The sequence below is a fragment of the Rhinolophus sinicus genome, linkage group LG03 (genome assembly GCF_036562045.2).
Source record: "Rhinolophus sinicus isolate RSC01 linkage group LG03, ASM3656204v1, whole genome shotgun sequence".
NCBI lineage: Eukaryota > Metazoa > Chordata > Mammalia > Chiroptera > Rhinolophidae > Rhinolophus > Rhinolophus sinicus.
In genome coordinates, this window is record NC_133753.1 from 73214275 (window position 1) to 73235150 (window position 20876).

Here is a 20876-nt window from a genome sequence, read left to right on the forward strand (position 1 = left end):
ATTTTTTATTGTAGAGATGGAAGGTGAGTTACACTGAAGGGGGAAGCCTGTAAGAGATCAGAGATGTGAACAGATGGTTTCTGGACACAATAGTTGGTAAGTAATAAAGGTTTCAGTGAATAAAGGAAGAATGAATGATTTTTCAGTCTAGAAATGGGAGTTTATTAAGTGTCTGGCAGAGTCTCCTCCACCTACTGCAGTATTGGCCTGTGCCCCAGAGAAGATGGATGGATCAGTTCCGGGGTGCCTCAATCTGGTCTCCGCAGTTTGAAGCGTTTCATTGTTCTTTTTATCCAGGGCAAAAAGTATTTGATCCTGGCGTAGACTCGTGGAGGTTTTCCAGTATTTTTTCCAAAGGAGACAATGCCTTGGGCCTTCCCTCCACATACAAAGGGGCCCCCAGAGTCCCCCTGTGGGCAGAGGGATGAAGGACTTAGTTGGATTTTCTCCTGGTCCGACCCTCCTTATTGTATCAAGGGTGGGTGGTCTCTGTTAGGGGCTGTGTGGCAGTTCAGTGCCAGGTCCCAGGGCCAGGGTTACAGCCTGGCTCTGATGGGTCCCATTCTCCTTTCTCCATAAAGCCTGTCCATAAGTGGCTGTGGGACAGTCTCTCATTCTCCCCCACCTCCCGCCCCCAGGGAGCCGGCACCAGAATATCTGAGGACATAGGTGTATGCCTACTCCAGGAATTGCCACTGAGCCCGAGCTGCCAACAAGCACAGGGTACACTGTCCTGGGTCTCCTCAAAGCTCGCCTGTGCCCAGGGCTGGGCAAGGACAATGATGGGGTCTTACCTTAAAAGAAGACTGAATCTTTGTCGGGTCCCCCACACATATCTGGAATGCGTTGTTGTAATATTTGAAGCGAGAAACACATTCTATGTCTCTCTGGATTTTCAGTTCTACCTCATGCAGTTTCGCAGGGCCTCTGGTGTTCACACCCAGGCGCCCCCAGCCGGCCACACTGCACACCATCCCTGGTTTCACCTTATCTCTTCTCCCAGGCAGACCAATGGTTCTCACAGCGTCATTCAGTTTGGCTTTGTCCTCCAGCTGAAGGTAGAAGACAGGAATTTTAATCTACTCGTGGTCCACAGACTGCAGGGACAGTCGGGTGGTTGCCATCTTCATGGCCCTGGGAAAAGTAAAGATGCCACACTGGGAAGAAGGACAGGACAGAGGTCATGTGGACACAAAACCTCGTGGGTAAAGTGTTGAAGATCCAGTGGAGCCCTACCTTCAGTAACATGATGTCGTTCGCATGCGTGGTATTATTATATTTTGGGTGGGGTATGGTTGTTTTCACCGGGATGACCTGCTGGGTACTCTCGTTCACCTTGATGTTGTGGGCTCCCAGGATGACAGTAATTGAGCTGCAGAGACCAGAGAGGGTGGTTAAGTCACAGGAGATATAGCCTAGGGGCTGTGAAGGAAAGAGGCCAGCTGGGGACAGGGCAGGACTGGAGTCTAGAGGAGTGACAGGGTCCCTGGGGTGAGCATGTTTGTGCCTCTGCTTCTTGGCAGCTCGTGCTCAGAGGCAGTTCCTGGAGCAGATTTCATTGTGCTGAGCTTGCCTATCGCTAAGCCAAACTGTGAAGGTCTCACATGTGCCTGCTGGGCTCCAGGGCACAACCTCCACCTCCTTCCCCTGCCACCATTGATCGTCCCTGTCTCTTCAACATGCCACTTGCATTGACCTGTCCCTCCCTCCCCAAAACTTATCTGTCTTCAGAAGAGCTCCTCTGTGTTACTAGGTGGCTCTAGTCTGTAGCCCCCGAGATGAGGGTTCCCTTCCAGGTGTCTACAGAAGGGTGGGGGCCCAGGCGCAACTCCTCACCTTCCCAGGCAGTGAGCTGCTGTCAGCACAAAGTCCTCACGCACAAGGAAACCTCCACAGTATTTATTCTTTGAAGATGTGATCTTAAGATATGCCATGTAGGGACGAGAATGAGGCTTGGCTTCTTGACCCCCGATGATTTCCTCTGAAAGAAATATTCTACCCTATGTACTGTGCTCATGGAGTCAAGGACTGAAGCCAGGGAGGCTGGGATAACCTGGGGCAGGTTTGAGAGGAGTGGGATGGAGACGGTGAGGTCTGTAGTCGTCAGCAGTAACAAGAATTCGTCCTGCTGGTTACTGGGGCAACAACTGTGGCCTGCCAAGTGTCCTCCAAGACTCAGATTGTCCCTCTGACAAAGGGAAGGACAGTCCTTATTACTCAATTGTAGCTGCAGACACGTATGTGGGCAGAGAGGATTTGTGTTTGGAACAAGCAGGGGAGGCCCTGTACATCCTGGAAAATCCTTTCCCTGACGTCCCCTGGTCCTCTCTCCATTCTTGTTTCCCAGACTCACTGAGCTGCTGCTGGTTTGTAATATTCGGAACATTTTGACTGACAAATTACCAGAGAGAACTTGAGACTGAACCAGCCAATCACAAGTGCTAAGGGAACTAGGATGCCACCAACTCTGGGACCAACTGTGTCCTCAGCTTCGTTCCTGGGCAGCATAGGAATGACAAAGCTTGGAGAAGGAGGAGAAGGTTGAGGGTAGATTTTAAGACATTGAGTTAGAATGTGAGAGGTTCAGCCCCTTATCCAAGGTGCCCTTTCCTGGGGAATTAATTATTTCTCATTCTCAGCTTCCAACCTTCTTCCAGATTGCCAGATGAGAAGGGTAGGACCTGGGAAGGACATGGTACCCACTGGCCCTCCTGGAGAACAGCCTTCTGTCCTGCATTCCCGTGGAGTGTTTATTCAGCATCAGATACGCTGGTCTTTGATTCAGGGCTGAGCATAGAGTTCAGAAAGTTCCTGGGGATGGACTAGGACAGAACGTGTAGCGTCTGAGCATGGCTGTGCCAGTGTGCATTGGGGTCGGGAGTCTGTGGGTCGGGACAGTCACTCACCTGCCTCTGCCATGGGGGACAGAAGAAGGGCCATCAGGAGCAGAAGTGGCTGCATCTTCTCGGGAAGGCGGCCCAGGTCAGAGCTGCTGGTGCTGCCTCTTGGTCTTCTAACCTGAAGGCTCTCCTGTTTTGAGGACTTTATCACGTTAGGCTCTATTTGCATCCCTGACACAGCTGTCTGGTGAAATATTCAAGCCTGAGTGGAGTAAGAACTTATCAGTAACGACATAAGCACCTGTAGCTCTTGACTCAGTGCTTGGCACAGCAGCTGAAAACAGGAAACAGTGGCTACAGGGTGGGGTGGTGGGAGATGCTGTATTAGCCAGTAGCAGGTCCCAGAGCCCCCAGAAACCTGAGTCTCATGATGATGCCTGCAAGAACCCCTCATTTCCTTGGTTTTTGTAGACCGTTTATTGAGGCCCCTTTTTTGAGCCTCAGGGGTATTGGTCATGAGATTTCTTGCATCTGGTGGAGACAAAACCATCAGTGATCAGATAAAGATGGTGAGGGCACAGTTAGAGGGATGGATACAATGGTGTGGCAATAGTGCTGAGGATGGCTTATTCCAGTTTCTACAGAACTGAGTGGCTTCAAACAACAATGACAACACAATTTATTCTTCTCACAAATCTGAATGTTGGTCAGGATGTAGTGTGGATGCTCCCCTTTGCTCCCCTTCCTGTCAGGGGAGGCTTGAGCCTGGAGCCTGGGATCAGCCGAGGGATGGCTGACACATGCCCAGTGGTTGGTGCTGCTGCCCACTGGGCATGTCAGTTCCTCTCCGTGAGGGCCTCTCGTATGGTCTCTGCATAGGATCGGTCGGTCTGGCAACATGATGGTGGGTTTCTACAGAGTGAGCGTCTCTGAAAATTGACTGGGGTAGAAGATGTATTTTTTTTCTTACCTTGACATTGATGTCATGTGGTATCCATTGTACCATGTGCTACTGCTTGGGGCAATCAAAAGCCCTGACCCAGATTTAAAAAGGAAGCAGTGCTGCAGGCATGTAAGAAGAGCCTGTGGGATGGGACATACACAGTGGCGGTCAGAGCAAAGCCCAGTCTGCCACTCCGCTTTAGGTACATGTAGAGGTGGCCAGACGAGTCGAAACCAGTCATCCCTGTCAGTCTGGATCACAGCCTTTGCAAAGGTCGGGTGCTCTGTCCAAACCACGTGTCCTGAGAATAGCAAAGGGTTGGCTCTCCCCAAAGCTGTTCTCTTTAACGAATTACTGATGCCATGTGAAGTGGGAATGGATGCCAGGAAGACAAAACAGTGTTGTCAGACCACTGTCCAAAGAACTGCTATATTTCTGATAATCTGGTACTATGCTAATATATGCATTTAATGTGATTTCAATAAGAATAGCTGAACTAGAAAATATAGTTTATTCTCCTAGCCTTATACAAGTTCTAGACTCTTCTAAAATTCACGTGGAGAATGAGCATGCAAGAATAGCTAGGAAAATTATGACAAAAAGAAAAAGAATGGTAAGGGAGAGGCTTAACTTTATCACATATTGAAAAAATCCTATAAAACTTCTTTCCTGAAAATGGCATGATACTGACTCATGAGTGAACAGAGAGACCAATGAAATGGAATAGAAAGTCCAGAAACATTTCCAAGTACGTAAGGATGCGTAGTTTATGATAAGGTGGCATTTCAGTTCATTGGGAAATAGACTTTCTCATGAGGGTATTGCAACAACTAGATAGTCCTTTTTTCAGATATCAAGATGGAGTATATTTCACATAAACCGCCAGAATAAACTTGAAATGGATAAGAGACTCAAATACACAAAATAAAACTGTAAGTGCACTAGCAATTAACATGAGTAAATTTCTTTATAAACCCAGAAGGGGAAAGCCTTTCTATTAATATCTCTAAATAGAGAAACCTAAAAGAACACATTGATAAATAAATTGTAATATGTTAAAAATCATCTTTAGAAGTTTGAATGTCAAAAAGCAGCATAAACAAAATCAAAAACAGACAGCAAACTTGGAAATAAATCATTGCAATATGTATCACAATTAAAGAGGGAACCGATTTTATATAGAAAGAACTCTGAAAATCCAGAAGAAAAATACGGAAATGTTGACAGAAGAATGGGCAAAGACGTGCACAGATCACGGTAAAATATATTTAAAAAATAATGCAGAAAATGTCAACTTCACTCATATGAAGAGAAATGGAAATAAATATGGAGAAATGGAAATGAAACTTCAACTGAGACATTTTAGCTCTTTTCACAGGTGGCCAAAATTCAAAAGTTAAACAGCACACTTCATGGGCAAGGGTGTTTTCTTTGGATTGGTTGCAGAGTATCTCTTGTGTATTTCTATAGTTTTACATTCATTCTACCCATGTCTTTATATTTAGGATGTGTCTCTTGTATACAGCACAAAATTGGGTCTTGCATTGTTTTAGCCAGACTGGCAAGGTCTGCCTTTTAATTGGAGTGTTTAATCTGTTCACATCTAATGCGATTACCGAGAGGGTTGGGTTGGGGAATATCATATTGCCCTTTGATTTCTCTCAGCATCATTTATTCTTTCCTTTGTCCTTTTCCTCTTTTCTTTCGAGTTATCTCATTTTGTCTTGTTTTTTTGTCCTGTAATTATATCTCTATACATAACCTGACAATTAAGTTCGAGAACTTGTTGCTAACTATTTTTGATATCAGATGGATCATTCATTATGAATTTGTACCAACTGGACAGTTAACGAAGTTTACTAGTTGGAAGGGCTGCAAAGGCTGTGTAAAAAAGTTAGACGACCTGAACTTTTCACCAACAATTGATGGCTTTTGCATCACGACAATGTACAAGCTTACAGGCACTGTCTGTGAGGGAGTTTTTAGCCAGTAAACAAATAACTGTATTAGAACACCCTCCCTACTCACCTGATCTGGCCCCCAATGACGTTTTTCTTTACCCCAAGATAAAGCAACTATTGAAAGGAAGACATTTAGATGAAGTCGTAGTGATATTCAGCAATGAGATAAGTAGCACTTTTTCTTGGAGGAGTTCACAAACTTAATTGTCAGGCCTAGTATATTATTAAAGTGGTTACTCTAGGGTACAATGTGCCTTCTTCACACATCACAGTCTACTTGGAATTAATGTTACAGCACTTCCTATGAGAAGCTTTTAAGGCTGCGATTCTGTTTATCCTCCCTCCCATATTTTGTACTTCGTCTCTCTTTAAACTTTAATTTCTCTTTTCCCTTCTGCTTACAATGGATGTTCAGCCTGAACATCTTTTAGTAATTCTTTCAGTGCACGTGTGATGGCAACGAATTCTCTTACCTGTGCTCTTTTGAACACATTCTTATTTTCACCTTCATTTTTAAGCAATATTTTCAATGGATATAGAATTCCAGAACTAGATTGTCTATTTCTTTTTTACTGTCAATTATTTCAAAATATGACTTTACTGTCTTCTGACGTCCATCATTTCTATTTCTGATGAGACGCTCATTGTTAATCTTATTGTTGCTTCCCCTGAAGTAAGGTAACTTATATTTTCTGTCTGTTTAATTTCAACTTTTTCTATTTTTCTTTGATTATCACCATTTTGACTATTACAGTATGTGCATAGATGTGATTGTCTTTGTCCTATCGGACGTTCACTGATCATCCTGAATCTGTGGATTAGAAATGGAGTCTAGCAAGAGGCCTAGACAAAAAAGAACCCATTGCTGTACTCTTTTGACGCTAAAATATGTTTATTGTTCCAACTCAGTGTTGTGTAGGATACCAAGACAGGAAACAAACCCTGTAGGACCTAAGTCCACATAGAGTGGAAGTAAGGCAGAAGTATGGTGCTGGGCAGGGAAGGCAGAGCCATCCCAATGCATGTTACTGGGACAAGTTAGCACGCTCTTGCCTTCCTTTGGGCCTATTCCCCCTGCTCAAGGTGCTGACTTTGCAGTTCTCTCTGTAGCTGTGCTGAGACCTGACTCTTCTTGTGGATCTGGAGGGAAGAAGGGGTGGTGGAAAAGGGTCTTGGTGAGCAGAAGCATTACAGAGGTATCTTATTTCTTTTCATTTTTGAATGTTCATGACAAAGATTTTTAAGCAAGGGAAGGATTATTTCCTCCATGTTGTGGTGGCATGGGGTGGAGGGGTGCTTCCACAGACAAAGGAGATTTGAAGGAATCAGCATGTTTAAGGTGCTTACCAGCCTCCATCCCAATGTGTCCATGGGCAGACTTTAGCACACAAAGGAAAGTGTTTTGAATACTTGTCACAGAATGGCTGCCATAGGAGCCTAGAGGCTTTCTCTCTAGGGAGGTATCTGAGCAAAAGCTTATCTTTTGTTCAGGGAGCCAGGAAGTTGTTGCAGGGCAGGTGTTAGAAAATACATAAGACATGTTGCTGGGCTGGCTGCAAGGGGGCCTGGACTCAGTCCAGGCTCTGTCCTAACTCTGTGGTGCTATCAGTTGCTCGCCACTGCCTCCTGGGACATTGTGTCTCTCTCTCTCTCTATCATTTCTGAAAAGAGGAAGTCGTACAACACGGTCCTCAAAGTTGTGTTAAACCACAGAAACATGTCCTCAAAGTAAATGTTGTATCTAAACCAGTACGAGGCTCAGCAACTTTTTAAAATACTAGTTTTGCTTTGCATTCTATGTTTTCCTTTGTCTTTTTCAGTCAAGGGGCCAGACCCTTAGCAAGTGTTAGTCGTGGGGAGTTTTTTCAGCTGCACATCAGTAGCTGTGTGAAAATACTGTTCTTCCCTTGTAAAAGTGCCCAAGGTCATTCAGTGATGTGTTGCTGTGTGCTTTGTGGGCAACAAGATGTGAGAAACCACATGGGCCTTTGAGTGTTAGGCGATCTCACAGTATTTACCCCACGCCAGAAGAGAGTGTAGTGTTTTGTGTATTTGGGGCAGGAGGGAATTAGCTCAGAGCAGGAACTTATGCCTGCCTCAGGGGTGGGTGGCCTCTGTTAGGGTCTGTGTGGGGATCCAGGACAGGGCAGGCCTCCTCACCTCCTTGTCGGAGGGCTCCAGCCTGGCTCTGACTGTTCTTTCCAGCTTGGCCCACGCCAAGCGTTTCTCTGCAATCCTCAGGGAAACTCTGGTGATGACACTGCTGTGGGATGACTGATCCTTCTTCCCCCCAAACCCCGGATCCACTCAGGGCAAAACAATAAAGACTATATTTGTGGACTTGGCTGTTCAAACTCTCAGGCTGACGCATGAAGATATGGCCGTTCCCATACCCGAGAGCTCCCCAAGTTCTTCTCCCCAGGACCTGTCTAGGTAAACGCTAGAAACCTGACCTTGGAAACCATCATCCTCTCCTGGGTCCCTACACAAACCTGGGTGTCCCTACAGTAGTAGCTGGGGAAGCGGGATCTGCACTCTAGATCCTTCTGAATGGTCAGCTCCACTTCCTGTAGAGTGTTTGCTAAGGTACCCATCGCACCTTGTCCCCAGCCGGCCACGCTGCACTTCTGTCCTGGCCTCACCGAGTCCTTGCCCCTGTGCAGGCGGACGGCCTTCACAGCTTTAGTCAGCTTGGTATTTCTCTCCAGCTGATGGGGAAGAGGCAAGACAGCCCAGGTCAGCCAGCGACCCAGGGCCTGGACATGGATGGGGCTGCACTGTCTTCCTTCCCCCCTGAGGCACTGGGACTAGTCAGGTGGCCAGGATGGGCAAGAGGAAGGAAGAGGTCACAGTGAGAGGAGAAACAGCAGGACCCAGAAGAGCAATCGCAGGAAGAGGTTCATGATGTCATTGGAGAAGTTCTTGGGATCATAGTCTGGGTGGGGGATGGCTTTTGTCACCTGGAAGACCTGCTGGGTCTTCTCCTGTTGCTTGATGTTGAGGGCCCCCAGGGTGACAATGACGGAGCTGCACAGAGAGCGAGTGGGAGTGTGGGGGTCGTGGGTTCTCAGGACATACACCACAAGCTGTGAAGGGTAGGTGACAGCTGAGGTGTGACAGGGCTGCAGTTAGGGGAAATCGAGGCAACAGGAGGGCTAGGAGCTGAGTGTCCTCTCTGCTTCTCAAGGACACTGAGGGTAGGGCTTCTGGGTGCTGTCTCTTGCCCTCAGGCTGTATAATGAGGATATTGCCTGAGTTTGCATGTTTACCCTAATGCTCACTTTCGTCCTCCACCATTTCTGGATTTGGCCAGTGTGGTCCCTCTCTTCTCAGCTTGCTACTTGTACTCACTTCTGACCCTCTGAACCCAGTTTACCTGTTTCTCTAGGTAACTAATAAAGGTTTAGGTGAATAACGGAGGAATCAATGATTTTCAGTCTAGAGATGGGAGTTTATTAAGTGTCTGCCAGAGTCCCCTCTACCTAGTGCAGTATTGGCCTGTGCCCCAGAGAAGATGGATGGATCAGTCCGTGGTGCCTCAATCTGGTCTCCGCAGATTGAAGCATTTCATTGTTCTTTTTATCCATGGTACAAAGTATTTGATCCTGGTGTAGACTCGTGGAGGTTTTCCAGTATTTTTTCCAAAGGAGACAATGCCTTGGGCCTTCTGTCCACATACGAGGGGGCCCCGGGAGTCCTCCTGTGGGCAGATGGATGAAGAATTTAGTTGGACTTTCTCCTGGTCCGACCTTCCTTGTTGTATCAAGGGTGGGTGGTCTCTGTTATGGGGCTGTGTGGCATTTCAGTTGCAGGACAGGCCTTGTTCCCTCCCTAGGTCCTAGGTCCAGGGTTCCAGCTTGACTCTGATTGGTCCCCTTCTCCTTTCTGCATAAAGCCTGTCCATAGTGGCTGTGGGACAGTCTCTCATTCTCCCCCACCTCCCACCCCCAGGGAGCCGGCACCAGAATATCTGAGGACATAGGTGTATGCCTACTCCAGGAATTGCCACTGAGCCCGAGCTGCCAAGAAGCACAGGGCACACTGCCCTGGGTCTCCTCAAAGCTCGTCTGTGCCCATGGCTGAGCAAGGACAATGATGGGGTCTTACCTTAAAAGAAGCTTGAATCTTTGTCGGGTCCCCCCCACATATCTGGAATGGGTTGTTGTAATATTTGAGGCGAGAAATATTCTTAGTCTCTCTGGATTTCAAGTTCTACCTCATGCAGTTTCGCAGGCCCTCTGGTGTTCACACCCAGGCGCCCCCAGCCGGCCACACTGCACACCATCCCTGGCTCTACCTCATCTCTTCTCCCGGGCAGACCTATGATTCTCACGGCACAATTCAGTTTGGCTTTGTCCTCCAGCTGAAGGCAGAGGACAGGAATTCTAATGTACCCGTGGTCCCGAGACTGCAGCGACAGTCGTGCGGTTGCCATCTTCATGGCCCTGGGACAAGTAAAGATGCCACACTGGGAAGAAGGACAGGTCAGAGGTCATGTAGACACAAAACCCTGAGGCTAAGGTGTGCAAGATGCAGTGGAGCCCTACCTGCAGTAACATGATGTCGTTCACACGCGTGGTACTGTTATATTTTGGGTGGGGTATGGGTGTTCTCACCGGGATGACCTGCTGGGTACTCTCCTTCACCCTGATGTTGTGGGCTCCCAGGACGACAGTAATTGAGCTGCAGAGACCAGAGAGGGTGGTTAAGTCACAGGAGATATAGCCTAGGGGCTGTGAAGGAAAGAGGCCAGCTGGGGACAGGGCAGGACTGGAGTGGAGACGAGTGACATGGTCCCTGGGGCTGAGCGTGTTTGTGCCTCTGCTTCTGGCAGCTTGTGCTCAGAGGCAGTTCCTGGAGCAGATTTCATTGTGCTGAGCTTGCCTATCGCTAAGCCAAACCGTGAAGGTCTCACATGTGCACTCTGGGCTCCAGGGCACAACCTCCATCTCCTTCCCCTGCCACCATTGATTGTCCCTCTCTCTTCAACCGGCCACTTGCATTGACCTGTCCCTCCCTCCCCAAAACTTACTTGTCTTCCGAAGAGCTGCTCTGTGTTAATAGGTGGCTCAAGTCTGTAGCTCCCGAGATGAGGGTTCCCTTCCCGGTTTCTAAAGAAGAATGGTGGCCCTGGTGCAACTCCTCACCTTCCCAGGCAGTGAGCTGCTGTCAGCACAAAGTCCTCACAGAAAAGAAACCCCCACAGTATTCATTTTTTGAAGATGTGATATTAAGTTATGCCATGTAGGGACGAGAATGAGGCAGGCCTCCCGTTAGGAGTCTGGTGGTGGAGGGGGGTAGGCTGGCTGCTGCCCCTCACCTTCCCTTGCAGTGAGCAGCCGTCATAATAATGTTCTCTCACACTTGGACACCTCCGTACCTATTCTCTGTCCCCTTATCCACAAACTGAATGTAGGCCATGTAGGGGCGGGAGTGGGGCTTGGCCTCATGTCCCCCGATGATCTCCTCTGAAGGAAAAGTTTGTTGTGCTTCTGTGCACTCACTGAGTCCACCAGGAAGACATTGACTTAACTCTAAACTGCTGGGGACTTGGGAGCCTGGGCTGGCCTCGAACTCGGAGGGTCTCACGTTTCTCCTCTCAAAAGGGAAGAGCAGCGGGCTTTGTCTATGAGTTTTTCTCCACATTTAGTTGGAGGTGAGCATAACTATCTTTGGGACAGCAAAGTCCTATAGACTCCTGAAAATTCATCTCTGGACATTGCTTGGTTTCAAGTTAGTTTCTGAGGTTCTGTGGTCCCCTGAAGTCCAGAACAATACTGCTATCTAATGGCCAGAGCTCAGTTTAGGCATCTGGGTTTATGCCCAATAAGTGTTTATTGGCTGCATGAAGCCAACAATGGACCTCTTGAGGAGGTTTGGTAGGGGCAGTGCTGTGGGATTCAGGAACGCAGAGAAGTTTGGGGTTGCCAAACTCAGACCCATCCTTGAAAGTGTGGAGCCGCTAAAGCCTGGGAAGAAAAACAAATTGGAGAACGGGAATGAGTCGCCTTGGGACTGAACTAAGGCAACAGGACTCTTCTGGGGACAGGGACCCCTGAGTTCAGAGCTTCCTTCCTAAGCAGACACAAAGAGAGCACCTGTCTAATGCCAGACATGGAAACTGGGACTGATCTCATTTTCCACCCTCAGCCAGGTACTTCTAGGAAAATTCCCCTTTCCAGATGGTGAAGGTAGGGCCTGGGGAGGAAATAGAACCCACTGGATTTTCTTGAGAACAGCCTTCTGCCCGGCCTTTTATGCTGGTAGCTTATCCAACATCATGCTTGGGGATGTGAGATGGGACAGGAGCTGTGGTTCAAAACATTCCTGGTGGATAGATGGATCAGGTATGTGCAGAAGGGGCAAGAGTTCTGCGCCTTCTGTGGGAGCGAGAGTGGGGATTGTCACTCACCTGCCTCTGCCCTGGGGGAGAGTAGAAAGGCCAACAGAAGCAGGAGCAGGAACGACCACATCTTCCCAGGAAAGCTGCCCAGATTGGATTGCTGGTTTTCCTCCGTGCTCTCTTTTGGTCCCTGGGAGAGGAAGGAGGTGCAGATCAGCTCAGGGACGTCGAGTTCCCCTCTGGTTTTGTAGTGCTTCATTCTAGAAGGCTTTCTATGAAAGCTTCCCCACCCTCACACATCCTGCCTCTTGACGTTCTCTGGGTGGTTGTGTGAGAATTAGGCATAGACCACATCAGTACCCACAGCTGATGACTCAGACCAGACATCTTTTTCGAGCCCAGAGTAGGAACCCAAGGGTTTGAGGTGGGGGCTGTAGGATGTGGTATTGACCAGTAGAGGTGCTGGAACCCTGACACCTGAGTCCCCAGTGATAGAACCACCAATGCTTTATTTCCATGCTACCGAGTCCATCAAGATAATTGGTTTTGCAGATGTGTGTTTAAGCCCTTCTCTGTGCTACGATGAAATGTGTTGGAGCTGTGTCTCCTTCCCTTACAGAGCTGGCCATCTGGTGGAGGAGACAGAAACATCAGTGACCAGAGTACTGTATGGGAAGGGCCATGGTGGAGGGATGCACAAGACAGTGAGAGAGCATGGACCTCATCTACTAAACTGATACAGCAGCTCATTCATCACCACAGCTTCCTTCCTAGGGATTTTTAACATCTCCTGTTAATTTGCAAAAGCTCAGATCGATAGAGTCCATCTCTCCTGTCAATATTTTGAACAAAAGTCCTGCACTTGATGTGTATTGGCCTAAAGTAATGAATCACTGTGGCCCTACAAGTTGAATCCACTGATTGACTTAAGCCTAGGTCATTCCTAGTTTGGGTAGGCTGGGGTTGGTCTCACTCAAGCCACTTGAACTAAGACTGGGAAAGGGCTGGTTTCCCAAAGGAAGTTCAGATTGCTAAACTGCCAATACCACGTGAAGTGGGAAAGCGTGCTGGGCAACCAAAGACCAGTAAATGTCCTGTAGTATTCCCTGTCCTCTGTCCAGTGAGCCACACTTCTGAAATAGCAGGCTTGGCACATAATAGGTTCCCACTTGATAAACAAATTATGCTGATGACCTCACTATACTGTAATGGACCTTTGTTTCTGAACAGCCCAAGCCCAATTCTGTTCGAAGAACAACTAAGTATCTCTGAGTGGTTAGATTCTGGTAATTTAAATTTCCATCTTTGCATTTTGTGTGCTTTGCAATTTGTACATGAGGAATATTATGTACCAAAATGCATAATTTTGGTGTAAATATTCTCCTTATCATACTCTACTTTTTTGAACTTACCTGCGTAGTACTAGACATTTTATAAATAAAAATACCTCTCTGATTATAGTGGTAATATATATTCATTAAGAAAATTTGGGAGAACGTCATCAAATTGGTGGCGTGAGGTGAGCCTCTGGAAAGCTTCTCTGAAATTTACAAGAAATTTAAAAACTATAACTCCACAAAGGACTCACTACACAGCAGATACTCAAGATGAAGAGTCTCATGACTGAATTCACTTAAAGCTAGGGAAACTGCGTGAGCAGGGAAGGAGGGTAGGGAGAAGTGCGCAGAGACGGAGCCGCGCGGGCGCAGGACGCAGACCTAGCTCACTGCTCCAAGTTCACTGCTTCCCGTAACTACCGCAGCTGCGGGAGAGGGAAGAACTCGGACTGCTAGGGCTCTGCTTATGGCCCACAGGGCTGAGGGGGCAGCATATAACACGGCTGAACCCAACGCTCACGGCAGGGACCTCGGAGAAAAGACTGAGGGAAGAAGGCTGAATATGGTCGTTTAAGCCCGCACTGCCAAAGAGAATGGAAGCCTTAGGCACTGAGACTAGCCGCTCTCCCCCACCCTCCCAGAACTCGCCCCTCCCCCACCTGCCCGGTGCTAGAAGCGGAACAGTAGCACTGTCAGATCAAAGGATCAGAATATTTGCAGTTCTGAGAACTGTGGTTCGCAGACACAGATTCACAGCCCAACTATTTCCTGTGAAGGGGAGGGAGCTGTGGAAGCAGGATTGGCTGTGGTGGTGGTTACCGCCATTGCTCTGGGCCACCTCTCACAATGCACCCTGCCCCGGACCCCACCTATCTGGGCGGATCCCTGCAACAGTAAACAGAACTGCTGAAACACAAGGGCTCTCAATCTGGTGCAGGAGGAGCTTTGGGACTTCAAATGCCTTCCACATCCCAACAAGGATGTGGTGCCCTATGACCCAGGGAACTGTTAACAGAGGAGAAGCCCACCTTCCAGGGAATCCCCCCATTGTGTGAGAAGCTGGAATAGTGCAGAGAAAACATAACACTACAGTGTGAGAGAGAAAAAAACCTGCAGTCTGAGAGAAAAAACATTCTACACACCCATACTGGAAAACAAAAGAAAGATCTCTTCCTGTCAACCTGTTGCAGAACCCACTCCTGTAGATGTCTAGGAAGAGAAATAATAAATCATTAATTGCTATGAATAACCAAGGCAACAGACAGCTCAGAAAGAAAGTGAAAAGTCTTCAGACAATGAACTTGAAGGTATAGAAATATGTGAGTGAAATGACAGAGAATTCAAGATTGCACTTCTGAAAAAACTCAACGAGATGCAAGAAAACACAGAAGGCAATTTAATGAACTCAGAAACACAATCAAAGAACACAATAAATTAAAAAAAAATTGCAGAGCCCCATACTGGTTTAGATACAACATTTACTTTGAGGAAATGATTCTGTGGTTTAAAACAACTTTTTTTTTCTTAATTAAAGTTTATTGTGGTGACAATGTTAGTAAAGTTACATAGATTTCAGGTGTACAATTCTGTATTACATCATCTATAAATCCCATTGTGTGTTCACCACCCAGAATCAGTTCTCCTTCCATCACCATATATTTCATCCCCCTTACCCTCAACTCCCACTCCCCACCCTCCTTACCCTCTGGTAACCACTAAACTGTTGTCTGTGTCTATGAGTTTCTGTTTCTCATTTGTTTGTCTTGTTCTTTTGTTGTTTTAGGTTTATATACCACATATCAGTGAAATCATACGATTCTTGTTTTTTCTAACTTATTTCACTTAGCATTATACTCTCAAGATCCATCCATGTTGTCACAAATGGTCTTTTTCATCTTTTCTTACCACTAAATAGTATTCCATTGTGTATATATACCACAACTTCTTTATCCATTCATCTATCGAAGGACATTTTCGTTGTTTCCATGTCTTGGCCACCGTAAATAAATCTGCAATGAACATTGGAGCACATGTGTCTTTATGGATAAATGCTTTCAGGTTTTTTTTGGTAGATACCCAGGAGACGGATTTCTGGGTCGTAGGGTAATTCAATTCATAATATTTTGAGGAAAATCCACATTGCCTTCCATAGCGGCTACACCAGTCTGCATTCCCACCAACAGTGTATGAGGGCTCCTTTTTCTCCACAGCCTCTCCAACACTTGTTACTATTTGTCTTGTTGATGATAGCCATGCTGACTGAGGTGGGTGATATCTCATTGTGGTTTTTATTTGCATTTCTCTGATGATTAGTGATGTTGAGCATTTTTTCATATGTCTATTTGCCATTTGTATGTCCTCTTCGGAGAAATGTCTCTTCAGGTCCTCTGCCCATTTTTCAATTGGGTTGTTTGTTTTTTTGTTGTTGAGTTGCATGAGTTCCTTGTATATTTTGGATATTAGTCCCTTATCAGAAGCACTGTTTACAAAAATCTTCTCCCATTCAGTTGGTTGCCTCTTTATTTTGTTGATGGTTTCTTTTTCTGTGCAGAAGCTTTTAAGTTTCATATAGTCCCATTATTTTATTTTAGCTTTTACTTCAATTGCCTTTGGAATCAAATTCATAAAATGCTCTTTGAACCCAAGGTCCATAAGTTTAGTACCTATGTTTTCTTCTAAGCAGTTTATTGTGTCAGGTCTTATGCTTAAGTCTTTGATCCATTTTGAATTAATTTTGGTACATGGTGACAGATAGCAGTCCCATTTCATTCTTTTGCATGTGGCTTTCCAATTCTCCCAGCACCATTTATTGAAGAGGCTGTCTTTCCTCCATTGCATGTTTTTAGCTTCTTTGTCAAAAATTGTCTGTCCATATTTATGTGGTTTTATTTCTGGGTTCTCAATTCTATTCCATTGGTCTATGTGTCTGTTTTTCTGCCAATACCATGCTGTTTTGATTATTGTAGCCCTGTAGTACAAGCTAAAGTCAGGGAGTGTGATACCTCCATTATTGTTCTTTTTTCTTAAGATTGCTTTGGCTATTCGGGGTCTTTTGTGGTTCCAAACAAATCTGATGATTTTTTGTTCTATTTCTTTAAAAAATGCCATTGGGATTTTGATGGGGATTGCATTAAATCTGTATATTGCTTTGGGTAATATGGCCATTTTAACTATGCTGATTCTTCCAATCCATGAGCACAGAATGTCTTTCCATTTCTTTGTGTCTTCTTCAATTTCTTTCAAAAATGTCTTATAGTTTTCAACATATAGGTCTTTCACATCCTTGGTTAAGTTTATTCCTAGGTATTTTATTCTTTTTACTGCAATTGCAAAAGGAACTGTTTTTTGTATTTCTTTTTCTGAGATTTCATTGTTAGTATATAGTAAGGTAACGGACTTTTGTACGTTGATTTTGTAGCCATCAACTTTACTGTATTCATTGATTGTTTCTAATAGCTTTTTGGTGGAGTCTTTAGGGTTTTCTACATATAGCATCATGTCATCTGCAAAGAGCGATAACTTTACTTCTTGATTCCCAATTTGGATGCCTTTTATTTCTTTCTCTTGCCTGATTGCTCTGGCAAGGACTTCCAACACTATGTTGAAAAGCAGAGGTGACAGGGGACAGCCCTGTCGTGTTCCTGAACGTAGAGCAAAGGGCTTCAGTTTTTCACCATTAATTATGAGATTAGCTGAGGGCTTGTTATATATGGCCTTTATTATGTTAAGGTATTTTCCTTCTATACCTATTTTATTAAGTGTTTTAATCATAAATGGATGTTGTATCTTGTCAAATGCTTTTCTGCATCAATTGATATAATCATATGATTTTTGTCCTTTATTTTGTTTATGTGATGTATCACATTGATGGATTTGCGTATGTTGAACCATCCTTGTGCCCCTGGTATTATTCATCACTTGGTCGTAATGAATAATCTTTTTAATGCATTGTTGCATTTGATTTGCTAGAATTTTGTTCAGGATTTTGGCATCTGTATTCATCAGAGATATTGGTCTGTAGTTTTCTTTTTTTGTGTTGTCCTTACCAGGTTTTGGTATCAGGGTAATGTTGGCCTCATAAAATGAGTTAGGGAGTACTGTCTCTTCTTCAATTTTTTGGAAGAGTTTGAGCAGGATTGGTATTAGATCCTCTTTGAAGGTTTGGTAGAATTCACTAGTGAAGCCATCTGTTCCCGGACTTTTGCTTTTGGAAGGTTTTGGATGACTGATTCAATTTCGTTACTGGTGATCGGTCTGTTTAGATTTTCCAGTTCTTCATGGTTCAGCCTTGGAAGGCTATATGTTTCTAAGAACTTGTCCATTTCTTCTAGGTTGTTGAATATGGTGGCATATAGTCCTTCATAGTATTCTTGGATGATCCTTTGTATTTCTGTGGTGTCCGTGATAACTTCCCCTTTTTCATTTCTGATTTCGTTAATTAGTGTCTTCTCTCTTTTTATCTTAGTGAGTCTAGTGAAGGGTTTGTCAATTTTGTTAATCTTTTCAAAGAACCAGCTCTTTGTCACATTAATTTTTTCTATTGTCTTTTTGTTCTGTATTTCATTTAGTTCTGCTCTGATTTTGTTATTTCCTTTCTTCTGCTGAACTTGGGTTTCACTTGCTCTTCTTTTTCTAGTTCTTTAAGGTGTAACATGAGATTATTTATTTGGGAGTTTTCTTGTTTCTTGAGATAGGCCTGTAATGATATAAAGTTCCCTCTTAAAACTGCTTTTGCTGCATCCCAAAAATTTTGGTAGGATGTATTTTCATTATTATTTGTTTCTATGTATCTTTTGATCCCTCCTCTAATTTCTTCTTTGACCCAGTCTTTCTTTAAAAGTATGTTGTTTAATCTCCATGTATTTGTGTTTTTTCCTGCTTTCTTTTTGCAGTTGATATCCAGTTTCAAAGCCTTGTGATCAGAGAATGTGCTTGGTATGATTTCAATCTTCTTAAATATGCTGAGGCTGATTTTATGTCCCAATATATGGTCTATCCTTGAGAATGTTCCATGTACACTAGAAAAGAATGTATAGTCTGATGTTTTAGGATGAAGTGCTCTATAAATGTCAATTATGTCCATTTCAACTAATGTGTCATTTAGGGCTGCTATTTCGTTATTTATTTTCTGTTTGGATGATCTATCCATATCTGTCAATGATGTATTTAAGTCCCCTAGTATAATTGTGTTTTGGTCAATTTCTCCCTTTAGTTCGGTTATTAGTTGCTTGGTATATTTCTTGTGCTCCCTGATTGGGGGCATAAATATTGATGACTGTTATGTCTTCTTGTTGTATAGTCCCCTTTACCATTAGGAAATGTCCATCTTTGTCTCTTGTTATCTTTTTCACCCTGAAGTCTGTTTCATCTGATATCATTATGGCTACACCTGATTTTCTCTGGGTACCATTTGCTTGGAGTGTCAATTTCCACCCTTTCACTTTATTTATTTATTTATTTATTTATGTATTTATTTATTTATTTATTTATTTTTTAAATTAGTTTCAGGTGCACAAGACAAAGCAAAACTTAGACGTTTATCATTTATATCCCTCACCCTGTGTGAACCCCCCTCCCCCCATCCGCTATCCCTCTGTACGTTCCCAAAACCTCTCACCTTCCCCTTATCCCCACCCCCCACCCCTCTAGCAACACTCTGTTTTTCCTCCATGTTTCCAAAACTGTTTCTGATTAGTTCATTCACTTATTCTTTTCTTTAGATTCCGCATATAAGTGAGATCATATGGTATTTGTCTTTCTCTTTCTGACTTATTTCACTTAACATAATGTTCTCTAGGTCCATCCATGTTGTTGCAAATGGTAAGATTTCTTTCTTCTTTATGGCTGCGTAATACTCCATTGTATAAATGTACCACAGTTTCTTAATCCAGTCATCTACTGATGGGCATTTCGGTTGTTTCCAGGTCTTGGCTATTGTATATAGTGCTGCAATAAACATAGGAGTGCATAAAGATTTTTGAATTGGAGTTTTGGATTTCTCCGGATAGATACCTAGGAGTGGGATTGCTGGATCATAAGGTAGTTCCATTTTCAGATTTTTGAGATATCTCCAAACTGTTTTCCATAGTGGCTGCACCAATCTGCATTCCCACCAACAGTGCACCAGCGTTCCCTTTTCTCCGCATCCACGCCAGCACTTGTTGTTTGTTGATTTATTGATGATAGCCATCCTGACTGGGGTGAGGTGGTATCTCATTGTGGTTTTTATTTGCATTTCTCTAATGGTTAGTGAGGTTGAACATTTCTTCATATGTCTGTTTGCCATCTGTGTGTCCTTTTTAGAAAAATGTCTCTTCATGTCCTCTGCCCATTTTTTAATTGGGTTGTTTGTTTTTTGGAGTTGAGTTGAGTGAGTTTTTATAAATTTGTGATATTAACCCTTATCAGATATATCATTGGCAAATATCTTTTCCCAATCAGTAGGATCCCTTTTTGTTTTATTGATGGTTTCCTTTGCTGTGAAAAAGCTTTTTAGTTTGATGTAATCCCACATGTTTATTTTTCCTCTTACTTCCCTCTGGGGGATATATCAGTAAAAATCTTACTCCGGGTAATGTCTGTGAAGTTTCTTCCTATATTTTCTTCTAGGAATTTTATGGTTTCAGATCTTACATTTAAATCTTTAAGCCATTTTGAATTTATTTTTGTATATGGTGTAAGGAGGTGATCCAGCTTCATCTTTTTGCATGTGTCTGTCCAAGTTTCCCAGCACCATTTATTGAATAGACTGTCTTTACCCCACCGTACATTCTTGCTTCCATTGTCATAGATTAAATGGCCATATAGGCATGGATTTATTTCTGGACTCTCTATTCTGTTCCATTGATCTATGGGTCTGTTTTTATGCCAGTACCATGCTGTTTTGATTACTGTAGCCTTGTAGTATAATTTGAAGTCAGGTATTGTTATACCTCCCACTTTGTTCTTATTTCTCAAGATTGTTGAAGATATCCGGGGTCTTTTGTTATCCCATATAAATTTTAGGATTATATGTTCTATTTCTGTGAAAAATGTCATTGGTAGTTTGATAGGAATTGCGTTGAATATATATATTGCCTTAGGCAGTATGGACATTTTAACTATATTAATTCTTCCTATCCATGAACATGGTATGTGTTTCCATCTATTTGTATTTTCTTTCATTTATTTCTTCGGTGTCTTATAATTTTCTGAGTACAGATCTTTTACTTCTTTGGTTAAATTTATTCCTAGGCATTTTATAGTCTTTGGAGCAATAAATGGAATTGTTTTTTAATTTCTCCTTCTGATGTTTTATTATTGATATATACAAATGCAACTGATTTCTGAATATTAATTTTGTATCCTGCTACTTTGCTGAATTCATCTATCAGCTCTAATAGTTTCTTGGTGGCGTCTTTAGGGTTCTCTATATATAGTATCATATCATCTGCATATAATGACAGTTTTACT

The 20876-nt window shown here is 44.0% G+C and overlaps 2 protein-coding genes across 10 annotated transcripts in view; both read right to left on the minus strand.

Annotated features, from left to right (window-relative positions):
• LOC109439888 (mast cell protease 1A) overlaps positions 1 to 20876 on the minus strand; it is a 40009-nt gene continuing 19133 nt past the window's right edge. The window contains exons 1-5 of one of the 2 annotated variants that reach the window (XM_074328097.1): positions 2907 to 3237; positions 1837 to 1981; positions 1237 to 1372; positions 795 to 1052; positions 4 to 410 (exon numbers count right to left, since the gene is read on the minus strand). In XM_074328097.1, the coding sequence (XP_074184198.1) occupies positions 249 to 410; positions 795 to 1052; positions 1237 to 1372; positions 1837 to 1981; positions 2907 to 3069 (864 nt within the window). In that variant the 5' untranslated portion in view covers positions 3070 to 3237 and the 3' untranslated portion in view covers positions 4 to 248. Of the gene's footprint in view, positions 411 to 794; positions 1053 to 1236; positions 1373 to 1836; positions 1982 to 2906; positions 3238 to 20876 lie in introns of those variants that run through there. The other variant, XM_074328098.1, reaches the window with a different exon arrangement.
• LOC141570611 (duodenase-1-like) lies at positions 9181 to 12393 on the minus strand. 8 transcript variants are annotated; one of them, XR_012494810.1, is made up of 5 exons: positions 12157 to 12393; positions 10777 to 10855; positions 10292 to 10427; positions 9852 to 10212; positions 9181 to 9444 (listed from the first exon to the last, which is right to left on the minus strand). XR_012494810.1 is itself a non-coding variant. In XM_074328091.1 (5 exons), the coding sequence occupies exons 2-5, from the start codon at positions 11192 to 11194 to the stop codon at positions 9934 to 9936; spliced, it is 564 nt and encodes a 187-aa protein (XP_074184192.1). In that variant the 5' UTR covers positions 11195 to 11212; positions 12157 to 12393; the 3' UTR covers positions 9181 to 9933. The 8 variants fall into 8 exon arrangements, 5 of the variants coding, with proteins under 5 accessions (XP_074184192.1, XP_074184191.1, XP_074184190.1 ...); XM_074328091.1 differs by adding an exon at positions 11125 to 11212 and having other exon boundaries at positions 9181 to 10212; XM_074328090.1 differs by adding an exon at positions 11125 to 11713 and having other exon boundaries at positions 9181 to 10212.

What these genes read in the sequence shown, in the direction of transcription:
- LOC141570611 (XM_074328088.1), bottom strand. Translation starts at nt 12,346, where the DNA reads ATGAAGCACTACAAAACCAGAGGGGAACTCGACGTCCCTGAGCTGATC. An exon ending in CTCCCCCAGGGCAGAGGCAG is followed by an intron (nt 10,856 to 12,156) that starts GTGAGTGACAAT and finishes ATTCTTCTTTAG; the next exon opens with AAACCGGGAAGGGAACCCTC. An exon ending in ACGACATCATGTTACTGCAG is followed by an intron (nt 10,213 to 10,291) that starts GTAGGGCTCCAC and finishes CCTTCTTCCCAG; the next exon opens with TGTGGCATCTTTACTTGTCC.